The sequence below is a fragment of the Fragaria vesca genome, linkage group LG3 (genome assembly GCF_000184155.1).
Source record: "Fragaria vesca subsp. vesca linkage group LG3, FraVesHawaii_1.0, whole genome shotgun sequence".
Lineage (NCBI taxonomy): Eukaryota > Viridiplantae > Streptophyta > Magnoliopsida > Rosales > Rosaceae > Fragaria > Fragaria vesca.
Genome location: NC_020493.1, coordinates 11,421,863 through 11,433,892, shown reverse-complemented (window position 1 = coordinate 11,433,892; position 12,030 = coordinate 11,421,863). Strand labels below are relative to the sequence as shown.

The window sequence follows — 12,030 nt, the reverse complement described above, 5'->3', positions numbered from 1 at the left end:
TGGTCGGGGACGCTGCTGGAGTCTTCTGGGGTGAAGGCGCGCCGTCGCCGGCGCCGGAGGATGGAGAACGGACGGACGTCTGCACTTTAAGCCGAGTGCGGACGTCCACTTCACATCCGGCCTGTATATATATATACAGGGCCCTTCCAATGAGGGATCCCTATTTTTTGTCACTTTTAGGGATATGTTCACACCATTATATCTGTTTTTTAATGGGTTTGGATGACTGAGATTAAAACAAAAAACTTAACACTTATGTCAAAGGACTCCCTGTATTGAATGTAGACAAGCACTTCTTATTTCTTTTTGTTACATTTAGAGCAACAAATATATTTTTTTCATTTTGATGCTAATATATATGTTGGTTTAGGCGTCGCTTGTAGTACACCCTCACTTTTCATGTTAACTTTTAGTTGTTTCGCTTGGAATTAAAACTTACAGTGAATTGAAACTAAAGGACTGAATGTATTATCTCCTCACATAGTGAATGTATATACACTTTGCTCACATAGGACTAACACAATAGAAATCTAACAGAGTGAATGCACTATTTTCTCAGCAACTTTTTGCTCACATGGTATCAAGACAATAGGAATTCTTACGTAATGACATCACTATCTTCTCAGCACTTTGCTCTTGCTTACATTTAAACTTTCCATAGCTGATCAACATATTTGCTCCGAAGGATCGCTGTCCTACTTTAACTTTGCAAGCTGAATTCTTGATTGAGTCCGGGAAAGCTCAACTGAAGCTGAAACTGAATTGATTGGATTTTTCGGTTCCCTGTGCCAAATTGGTTCTGTCAAACAGCATTGTCCTTAGAATTAACGACTCAACTTCGCTGACCACTTCCTCTTGCTTTTGTGTGAGTAGTTGAATGACTTGAATCTCTTGCTTGGTTACTGGGTTGTAGACGAACTTGCTTGAACCAGCTTTTGAGTCCTTACTCCTCAGCATCTAGCAGGGCTGCAATGAATCGCTGAAAAAGAACAGAAGGACTGAAAGACGAATTTGAGAAGACCTCACTTAAAAACCGTTTAGTTTCCTCAAATATCTCAATGTAAATTTTTTTTTGGGATGTGAAATCAACGAGGCCCTATACCAAGAACAATTGAAGAACTTCAAAACCAATCTTATTGGTATGCTGTTGTTACGTAAGGGTTCAACTCCATTGAAGACTTCTGCTCTTAAACAATTATTTGATGATCTTTGGAAACCCTCGGCACCATGGCGTTTGGTTCCACTTGGGAACGGTTATTTTGACATTCACTTTGCCATCGTCGATGATTTACGACGAGTTTGTGGTAAAGGAACATGCTCTCTTGCCGATGGCCTCTTCAGATTAACATATACCATAAATTGAAATTCACACACTATTTTACTTTTTTTGGTTACTTAAATTTTGTCTTTTAGTGACTTAAAATTTGTCCTTTTATGAATGTGTTAACCAAAAAAAGAAAAAATGTGTGTGGATTTCAATTTGAGTCGTGTGGATTTCACTTTTTTTATTTTATTTTTTATCATGTGTTGCTCTAACGTTGTTTCGCTATTTATGTTTTATAATGCACTTTTTACCTCATTTCGTAATGTTTTAAAAATGTTTGATGCTCCTAAGACCCCAGGCACCGGAAAACAAAGACTCCACACCAACCAAACCCACTTAATCCCATCTTAAAATACACTATACATATTTATCTCCTTGATCTCTGAGTCTTTCTCAAGCTTCCCATAGATCTCAATTCTCAACCATCTTCGTTTCTCTACATTTCATATTCAAACCTATCCTTTCTCTCTTCCTTCTGCTTTCCCGTGTTTTGTTTTCTGTCTTTTGATCTCTAGCTCATAAATTAGAAACCTAAAATATGAAGAAGATCAGTTTGCTATTAAGGAAGTGCAAGAGCTTGTCAAGCCAGCTAGGGAGATCTTCATCGTACAGCAGTCTGCGGTCCAAATCGACTAGAGAAGATTTCTATGATGGCAACATCGTGCATGAGAATCATCAGCAAATTACTATATTTGTTGGAAGCACCAGAAAGCGTTACGTGATCAGCTCCAAGTACCTGAACCATCCTTTGTTGAATGCTTTAATCGACAAGTCATCGAATTCGAAAAAGAAAAATAACTATCGAGGAGATGATCAAGATCATGAGGATATCTTGGTGAAATGCGAGGTGGTTCTCTTTGATCACTTGTTATGGATGCTGGAGAATGGAGATCCAAGCTTTGGTGGTACTTCAGAGTCTTTGGAGGAACTGGCTGCACTCTATGTGTTCTAATGTTGATTGAATAGAGAATTGATCAAGTTAGGTTTGAAACTGCGTCAATTGAAACCTGTTTAATGGTTTGGTTTCTCTTTATGATGCTATTACTTCTGTTTAGTTAGGTATTCTTGTCTTTTCTTCGAAGTTCTAACGCATTGCATTTGATTTGATATTACATCATATGCTAATGTGATCATATATTGGTGATTAACTCCACTCATGGGGTTGCACTTTATATATGATATTTCTTGATGATTTTTAAATAAAATGTCCTAAAGGCTATCTCAAATTACATGTATACGACCTGTACGTATTGATTTTTTACACAAACAATACTGTATTTTCAATCTTATTGATCATACGTAGTTAGCAATTCAGAGAGGCTTGAGGTTCATATCGACCTTCTAGAAATACTCCCTGAATCTGGAGCTGTCACCACAGTTTAAGATCGTAATCATCGTATGGTAATCATGTTGAAGAATAGACATCACTTTACCTCTCAACGTCACTGCTAACCCTTCACAATTACTTGTTAGTGCAGTTAATTGCTTGAAAGCTAATCTTGCATGATATGCATTATATATATACCAAATCGATGAAAACCAGACCACATTTCGTCAACGAGTGTTGATTAACTAAACGGTCTAAACCTATCATAATTATTAACCTCATAATATAAGTCATCATCATTAGATTGATTGATAAATTTGGGTCGGTGCAACATAAATCGCTAAACATGAATTGGGTCAGTGTAACACAACTCGCTAAACATGAATTATACAAAACAAAATCATTAGAGTCGAAAATGATAACAAAATAAATGTTGAGTGTGAATTGAGATGTCGTTTTCAAAAATAATAAATTTGCCGTGTTTTGGGAAAAAAACTTATGAAACGGATTTCGGTTACAAGAAAATCAACCCAAATCTAAATTTTTAAAAACAAATATGCTAGCCCGTTATAAATTTAGAAATAACACATAATTTCCATTGAATGGTGGTTGAATGTCAAATTCTTGGACAAAAAACCTAGTTAACCTCAAATTTTATGCCACAGTGCATTCCGTGTGGGAGACTAGTTGGCATATATTCTTTTTCTTCTTCCACCGAAGGACCCAACACCCCTATTTCTTGACTTCGTTTCTGCTTCTCAAGTATTGCCAGTCTCGGTTCTGATAGAGGAAGAAGCATCTCTAAGCGAAACAGGGTAGGACAAGAAGTCAGATTGTGATTTGTAAGTGGGTTCTGAACCATCCTCGCATATATCATTCGATGCCTTCAAACTGTCACTCTTTGATGCCTTGTGTCCAAATTTGCTTATACTTGATGTGAAAACGGGTTGATCTCAGATTGGGTTTCTGTGCTTCTTCATTGATATTTATGTAAAGGTTTGTAATTTCTTGCAGAAAGTTACAGACCCATGAACAGTTTTTGACTTTGATATCTGTTTGTATTGTATTTCCACTGTTTGAATGTTATTATGATAGTGAATGCTAACTGATAAGCGATTGTGATCCTGGACTGATTGGTTGTGTGGTAAAAGCTGTGTCTTTGGCAACTGATAGTGTAGAAGAATTGGAACAGAGAAAAACCTGCAGTGTATGAGTTTTACATTTTAGAGATCAGTTTTCTATCTGATTTAGAGATCCTTTTGCTGTCTTTGGATTTTGGTTGACATTTAAATCTTACTTCATAGCCAATTGAGAAACTGGATTGATTGCTTTGGGATATAAACTCTTTCTTGGACAAATTTTTTTACTGAAAGGGATCAAATTGTTGGATTTTTATCTGGTTGGTAAAGTTTAATTTTTGATGTGTTTCTTCCTCCACACACATTATTATAGTGTTATTGGATGTATTTTCTCACACAATAATAAGTCTGCCTATCTTTGGGTTGTGGTGCAGACCAGATTTAGGTGGCCACAAATTGCTCTCTATCTGATATTTCAGTGTCAACTGGCAAGTGAAGTAAGCATGTCTAAAATTTCACATGATACCATCATAGACATACTCTCTCGACTTCCTGCCAAGTCTATCTGTCGATTTAGGTGTGTGTCAAAGACATGGCTCCTTCTTACCCATGAACCCCACTTCATTGCAACCCACCTCAGCAGACACCAGAAGCAAAAACTTATTCTCAGTTCCAATAAGGCTCTCTTCTCCTTGGACCAAGAAGCACCTATAGATGATGATATGTTACCCTCTGTGCTTGATTTTCCTCTGAAGGGCGATCTCAACAATCAGTGGATTCAAATGCTTGGTTCTTGTAATGGTTTGGTCTGCATTATGCCTCAACCAGAAGCATTCTTTGTGTTTAATCCTTCAACTCGGGAGTCCATGAGAGTACCCGATTGCCCCATGTCAAGCCATGCTGATCCCTGTGCTGAAGTGGGTTATGATGTACATGGTTTTGGTTATGCTCCTTCTGTCAAGGATTACATGTTAGTTAAAATTCATAAGGGCTGCAGTGTGCTCATCTTTTCACTGAAAAACAATTCATGGAAAACTGTTCAGGACTTTCCTTACAAACATCTTTTGAAAAATCCAGGGACTACTCTCAATGGAGCTGTCCACTGGTTGTGCATGGGCCCTGATCATCTCCCTGTAATTGCTGCTTTAGATTTAGCAGGGCAGAAGTTCTCAGGGTTGTCCCCACCTGAATCTGTTATAGATTCTAATGGCTATACAACTGGTGTCTTAAGGGACTGTCTTTGTTTGCTACACCACAATGATCATGACAGGCAGCGTGTATTTTGGATTATGAAAGAGTATGGTGTGAAGGAGTCATGGACCAGGATTTTGATTGCCGAGCCATTCTTTTCTTTGCAGCCATTATGTTACTGGAAGAATACCAAGATTTTGGTGGCAAGAAATCGGAGGGAAATGCTTCTGTTCAATCCGAGGGACGGAACTTGTAAATGTTTATTGGCAAATGGCCTCCAGGTTCCATTCTATGTGGATGTGTATGTGGAGAGTCTTGTTTCTCCAAACTTTCGGCTGAACTAAATTCTGGTGTTTAATTTAGTGTTTGTTATGCACTAGGTAATTGTTGTTTTGAACTAAGCAAAGTTTATGAAATTGGTGGTGCATTGAGTGAAACCTCCAGTTATTTTTGGTGCATACTCTCCTCATGTGCCCCAGACTTGAAGCTGGTTATATGTTATGACAGTATACATGAATTATACTATGCATGCTCCTCTGAAGTGTGCCTGTAAATTTGTAGTGTCTGTGTGAAATGATTTTTTTAGAAGTGTGAAATGATACTTTGATGATGTGAAAATTCACACAATCTTTTTGGCACACTGATTCAAGGTGGAAATGTGTTTCGAGGCCAAGCCCAAGATCACTTGGTGCCTAATGGGGACTCTGCAATCTTTATCCGTGCTTCAGGAATTACATAATCACTTCCATTGTGCAAACAAATATACGAGATATTTCTCTCTAACTGAATGTTGGTAGAGTTCTGAAATTCGAATCTCACTCAAAATGAGAAAAAAAGTGTAAACTTGTCTGTCAAACAAGTTGAAAACTTGAATGGTTATAATCCTGGTCAAATTGCTCAATGTTTCATGGTTTAACTTTATCGTTAAAAGATATTTTATAGTCATTAGCTAAGAAATCACAAACTTCAGTTGGAAAAGAGCAGTCATAAATTCCTAGTTAAGAAATAATCAGAAAAGAAATTCAGGAAAGAGTTAACATTCCAGATTCTTCATTGGGAAATTCTATGGTACATACCCGTATGTGATACCTACATTTACAAATATGACAACATATTTGTAGTCAAAACGATAATGCTTAGTAGTATTGTTTGTAATTTTGTTCTAATACTTGTAATTACAAAATGTACAACTATTTTACAACTTTTTGAACAAATTGTTTTCATAGTTGTAATTTTGTTTAACTTCATATAAATAGTGTAAATAAATTTAATAAATTTGTTTTCAATGTTTGTAATTTGATTCAAAATATTGTAATTTTTATTCAAATACATGTAAAATAAAAGTATGATATACGCGTAGCTTTCTCTCACTCTCATTATACTCGGATCATATTTTACATTTCCCAAAGTGATTAGTATTCTGACGTGACACAGACAAACACTCTGTTCATACTTCGTAGGCCTCAATATATGTCAGATGCTACATGGTACGCTCCTCCATCCTTGTACGCTCCTGAACTCAACTATAACCATATTAATCAATTCAACCTCTTTTTTCTTTTTCTTTTCTTGGTTCAAGTTCAAGGACCCAAAATAGTGAAGATACAAATCATTTTGGTAAGATTACAAATCACAGAGGCAGCTTTCAAAACCATATAGCACTTTTTCTTTTTGGGTCTTGTTATTTTAGCACACAGCCCCCTACACAATACAGTATTTCCCACCAGACTCTCTTCCCCATAAACTCATTAATATAAGCGCACAAAGCTGCTTGCTTAACTTTACTGAATTGTTAATTTTCCATGGGTTCACTCTTCAGTGGCAATCCCAGAAGCTTTTTCTTGGTCAAATTGAGCTGAATTGCTATCTGGGTTGGTTTTGCTTTGAGTTGCTCAGTAACTGTGAGGTTCTTGCAAAAGGACCCACATAACTTTATTGTGTCCTGCCTCGTCTCTGCCATTCTTGATCAGTGAGTTATCTTCTTAGAACTCATTTTATGAGTGTTTGGTTTTTGTTCAAGTTTTTGTATGAAAGAGATTGTGATTGTAGCTGGGTTTTTTTTTAGTTATTATATAGATGAGTTCATAGTTATATATTCCCTTTGGCCTTGTGATTGTGATTTTGATTGGAGTTTCTGGTATCTAAAACTGTATGAGTTTACAGAAAACTGATTGGAAATCAGAGCTTGTAGTCAATTTGAAGACTGAAACTTTGATTATAAAGCAAGTTCCTTTACCAATTTCCATTGCTTCTGGTGTGTTTGGTTAGTGAGACATAAAAGGAAAATGAGATGGAGATAATGTTTCTAGATTTCAACAGTGAATCTCACAGTGAATCTTGGTAAAAATTGTTTCTTTGAAGCTAGACAGCACTAGATTTTGATATTTGGATTGTTTTTCTCTCTTCATTTCTTCCACTTCTAGCGGCCAGACATTAGTGGGGAGGATAATCATTTCTTTTTGAAAAATGAGGACTCCATCGTAGAGATTTATGTTTTGATCATCACTCTGGAAGAGGTCAAAAAGTTGTTTTAAGTGCAGCATATCATGCCTTTGTTTTATGTATAGTGGAAAACATCATAAATACAAATTATGTTAATTTTAAGTGTATTGGCCCTGCTGTTACTGTAGGAAGATGTTTCTTAATTCTTTTTTTACTTTTCGGATTTCAGCTTTAAGGAAGTCATGGTATACCTTCATGTCTGATTCTGTGGAGCGTCTTTACTCTGTAAGATAACTCACTGATCATCATGTGTGGTATACATTCATAATCGGGATTGTGTGGTCTACCCTATTGATCATCATGTCGGATACCTGTCTTACACTGTCATTTGCATTTCTGACAATAGGTGTAATACGTTGTGTTCCCATTAGCTTACTTCTGTCAGTTTAACTGGAGATTTTATTTGCTGGAATGAGAAGTTTCCTACTCGTTTCTATAACTCCCTTTGAACTGTTAACTGCTTCGAACTACCTTAATTGTTACCAGTTTCATTACGCTCCTTGTTACGGGGAAATCAAGCGAATATTTCTATTTCTATTTGTTCCAAATTTTGCAACCTTTTGTTTTTGGTTTCGCTCTCATCTTTTTTCTTTAATATTCTTTATTTTCTCTTCTGTAAGCTATAATATTAATAGCTTAGTATCGGTAATTGATCTCCTTCAGTTTTTTCATTATGCTGTTTGTAGGTGAACTAAAAAGATGGACCGGGCTAGATTTAATATGAGGATGCGTTGTTCTGGTTCAACACCATCGGAGGAGTCAGCTTTAGATCTTGAGAGATCCTGTTGTAGCCATTCTAATTTGCCTTCCTTAAGTCCACCAACACTTCAACCCTTTGCATCAGCTGGACAGCACTGTGAGACTAGTGCTGCGTACTTCTCATGGCCTACTTCAAGTCGATTGAATGATGCAGCTGAAGAGAGGGCAAACTATTTTACTAATCTACAGAAAGGTGTCCTGCCTGAAACTCTTGGTCAATTGCCAAAGGGGCAGCAAGCAACCACATTGCTTGAACTGATGACTATTAGGGCATTTCATAGCAAGATTTTGCGATGTTACAGTCTTGGAACAGCAATTGGCTTTCGGATTCGAAGGGGTGTGTTAACAGACATACCAGCAATCCTTGTCTTTGTTTCAAGAAAAGTTCACAAGCAATGGCTAAGCCCAATACAATGTCTACCCACTGCTCTAGAGGTCAGGAAAGAATGATAGTACGATTAGATTCTTCTTTCTTGTTTAACTAAACTTTTTTTTTTTGTGGAAGACAAGGGTTCCACCTGATTTTTTTCCTTTTTCACTTAATCAGGGGCCTGGAGGTGTATGGTGTGATGTGGATGTGGTAGAATTCTCATATTTTGGTGCACCCGAGCCTGCTCCCAAAGAACAATTGTACACTGAAATCGTAGATGATTTACGTGGAGGTGATCCACGCATTGGTTCAGGTTCCCAGGTATTTTTACTTTAACTTCCAAGCTTAACTTGTTCTATGCACTAGATTATGGATGTGGAATCACTAGTTTGTGTTTTCTGTTGTTTTTGGTGGGGAATGGCTAATATTCCTAATAATTTGTACTATTAAATAAATATTTAAAGCTTTATAGCCTTGATTTATGTTTCATTCTTATATTATATGTACCAACTCATTTAGTTTCTTGAGTCCAGTAAACCAAAGTCAATGACTTAATGGGCTATGTCAAAGGCTGCTGCCGCAAGAGCCATTTGCATTTTCCTAGTAAGATAACTGTTGAAGTGCCTGCTTATGTTTACTACTTAAATCTAGTACCTTCTTTTGGTACTTGAGTAATTCCACGTATGATTCTGTTAACTGTCTGAGTAACTTTAAATGAGAATGATGGTAAGGACACTGTTTCTTTTGCTTGTCAGGTGGCAAGTCAGGAGACATACGGGACTTTGGGTGCTATAGTTAAAAGCCAAACTGGGAGCAGACAAGTTGGTTTTCTTACAAATCGTCATGTTGCAGTTGACTTGGATTACCCAAACCAAAAGATGTTCCATCCCCTGCCCCCTTCACTTGGACCTGGTGTGTACCTTGGTGCCGTGGAGAGAGCTACCTCATTCATCACAGATGAGCTCTGGTACGGGATTTTTGCTGGAATTAACCCAGGTAATGAGGATCTAATTGTTGGTTATGTAGCATACATTGCATTTGGAGCTCGACTTTGTATGTCCAACCATTTTGTTAATGGAACAAACTCTATCGTAAAAACAAAGAAACAGAAGGAAGAGCAGTACATATTCATCTTTCCCATTTATGTTAATTGCAGAGACATTTGTGAGAGCAGACGGGGCATTCATCCCATTTTCTGATGATTTTGACATGTCTACTGTTACTACATCTGTGAAAGGTGTAGGAGGGATTGGGGATGTGAAGATAATAGACTTGCAGTCTCCGATCAGTACCCTTATCGGAAAGCATGTGATGAAAGTTGGAAGAAGTTCTGGCTTGACAGCTGGAACTGTATTGGCCTATGCCCTTGAGTACAATGATGAGAAAGGCATATGCTTCTTGACTGATTTTCTTGTTGTTGGGGAGAACCAGCAGACGTTTGACCTTGAAGGAGACAGTGGGAGCCTCATAACACTAAAAGGTGAGAATGGTGAGAAGCCACGGCCCATTGGGATCATATGGGGTGGGACTGCAAACCGAGGCCGTCTTAAATTGAAAATTGGTCAACCTCCGGAGAATTGGACAAGTGGAGTTGATCTAGGGCGTCTTCTCCATCTCCTTGAACTTGACCTCATCACAACTGATGAAGGGCTGAAAGGTTGGTTTTACTTTTTCACCCTTATTTGTATTGTATCTGTGTATCTTCAAAGTTCTTGTTTGTAGCTGGTCTGCATTTGATCTTTCTTCACTCACGATCCTTGAATGAACTTACTAGGACAAGTGCATATATTGACTAAGACAAACCTAATATGAATTGATTTATAATATCATTTCTTATTAGTATTTTCATTTCACTCATTATTTCATGTAGAATCTGCACATACATGTGGATGTCTATGACTTCATTAATTTCTATCTAAATGCTTATGCAGTGGCTGTACAAGAACAGAGGAGCGTGTCAGCAACTGCAATTGGATCCACTGTTGGTGACTCGTCACCTCTTGATGGGTTACTTCCAAAGGAAGGGCCTGAGGATAAGTTCGAGTCTCTAGGTCTCCAAATCCAGCGTATCCCTTTAGATGTTGAACCTGGAAGCCTCCCTATGAGTCCATCATTAGTGGAAACGGAGTTCCATCTAGAAGATGGGACTAAGGCGGTTCCTAGCGTTGAACATCAGTTCATTCCAAGCTTCATAAGTGGTTCCCCGCTACATAAAATGAATCAGATGGGTAGAACAGTTTCTGAGAATCTCTCGTCATTGAGGAATGGCTGTGATGAAGATATTTGCTTTTCACTGCAGTTGGGTGACAATGAGGCTAAGAGAAGACGTTCGGATACTTCAACCAGTACTGTAGAACCAAAATGAACATGAGATATCTGGCTATAAGCTTGGGGAACTGACCCGAGTTAAGTTTAATTGGTTATAGAGCTACTTTGATGTCTGATGGAGGTTGCTCCAAGGATCGAAGTTGATATCTGTAATCTTGTTGTAGAGCAATTGTAATCCAGCTGCCGTGTTAAGTCTTTTGGATTTTAAGGCTGGGAATTTGAATTCAAGGGGAGACCCACAATCTGAAGTAGCTTCATATTTTCTACCAATTAACAACTTGTTCTTTGTGTCTCTCCTTTCTTGTAATCTCTTTTGATATAAGTTTCAAGGATAGTGTCTGACTGTCTGATGTCGGAAGCAAATCTGCGACACAGCATCCAAATGTTCTCCGTGAAGTTAACACAAGACAAAACTTAAGTAAACGTGAATCCCTGGGGTTAGGGTAGCACGTCTTTTTTAGGTATCGCACAATATCTTCAAGAGTAATTTTAAATACACCCCTAATCTCTTAATACACATCTCTTACTTAATACACCACTTATCTAGTTTTTCATTTCAATATTATACTAAATACACATCCCAAATTGCCTAAAATACCCTTAATATCTAAAACTAATAATAATCTGTTATTTAATATAATTATTATATATTTACTATTTTATAACTCTCTTTACGTATTATTTTTTATTTTCTGTTAGTATTTTTTTGATCGGGTTAGAAATTTTTCTTGTATATTTTTTCAATTTATAATCAAAAGAGTAATATTTATATTCGAAATCCAAATCTCCAATATCACATCAATCGGCTAGAATTTGAGAAAAAAAAATATTGAACATACATAATTTTTTCAAAGTTAAGAAACTAGTAAAAGTACAATAGCATAAAAACTAGTCTTTAGTCTGCAAGATAAAAACTAAAGTTGATAAAAAAAAAACCAAATGGATCGGTAAATAGTACATGTGATTACGACTGTAATCGAAATTCAGGTGATGAATTTTGGAGAAGAGGTTTTTATTTCTTTTCTCTTGATGCATAATAATAGTGGAAAAGAGTTAAGGTTTTAAGGAAGAGGAAGTTTTCTTTTTTTCCCCTAATAATTGATGGATGTTTTTGTAATTAAACATATCTATCAAATGTGATGTGAAATAT

At 37.0% G+C, this 12,030-nt stretch overlaps 3 protein-coding genes across 3 annotated transcripts; all 3 read left to right on the top strand.

The window, feature by feature from the left end:
* The first annotated feature begins 1,701 nt into the window (after window positions 1-1,701).
* Window positions 1,702-2,276, top strand: LOC101306122. The gene has a single exon (XM_004294166.1). The coding sequence runs from the start codon at window positions 1,863-1,865 to the stop codon at window positions 2,274-2,276; it is 414 nt and encodes a 137-aa protein (XP_004294214.1). The 5' UTR covers window positions 1,702-1,862.
* Window positions 2,277-3,473: 1,197 nt separating this feature from the next.
* Window positions 3,474-5,484, top strand: LOC101305248 (F-box/kelch-repeat protein At3g06240-like). Its single transcript, XM_004294163.1, has 2 exons — window positions 3,474-3,493; window positions 4,170-5,484. Exon 2 carries the CDS (start codon window positions 4,234-4,236, stop codon window positions 5,263-5,265), a length of 1,032 nt encoding a protein of 343 aa, XP_004294211.1. The 5' UTR covers window positions 3,474-3,493; window positions 4,170-4,233; the 3' UTR covers window positions 5,266-5,484.
* Window positions 5,485-6,855: 1,371 nt separating this feature from the next.
* LOC101301759 lies at window positions 6,856-11,148 on the top strand. Its single transcript, XM_004294151.1, has 6 exons — window positions 6,856-6,890; window positions 8,110-8,617; window positions 8,730-8,873; window positions 9,308-9,548; window positions 9,709-10,209; window positions 10,484-11,148. Exons 2-6 carry the CDS (start codon window positions 8,123-8,125, stop codon window positions 10,915-10,917), a joined length of 1,815 nt encoding a protein of 604 aa, XP_004294199.1. The 5' UTR covers window positions 6,856-6,890; window positions 8,110-8,122; the 3' UTR covers window positions 10,918-11,148.
* Window positions 11,149-12,030: the final 882 nt, after the last annotated feature.

What these genes read in the sequence shown, in the direction of transcription:
- LOC101301759 (XM_004294151.1), top strand. Translation starts at nt 8,123, where the DNA reads ATGGACCGGGCTAGATTTAATATGAGGATGCGTTGTTCTGGTTCAACA. An exon ending in GCATTGGTTCAGGTTCCCAG is followed by an intron (nt 8,874 to 9,307) that starts GTATTTTTACTT and finishes TTTGCTTGTCAG; the next exon opens with GTGGCAAGTCAGGAGACATA. An exon ending in TTTTGCTGGAATTAACCCAG is followed by an intron (nt 9,549 to 9,708) that starts GTAATGAGGATC and finishes TGTTAATTGCAG; the next exon opens with AGACATTTGTGAGAGCAGAC.
- LOC101306122 (XM_004294166.1), top strand. Translation starts at nt 1,863, where the DNA reads ATGAAGAAGATCAGTTTGCTATTAAGGAAGTGCAAGAGCTTGTCAAGC.
- LOC101305248 (XM_004294163.1), top strand. Translation starts at nt 4,234, where the DNA reads ATGTCTAAAATTTCACATGATACCATCATAGACATACTCTCTCGACTT.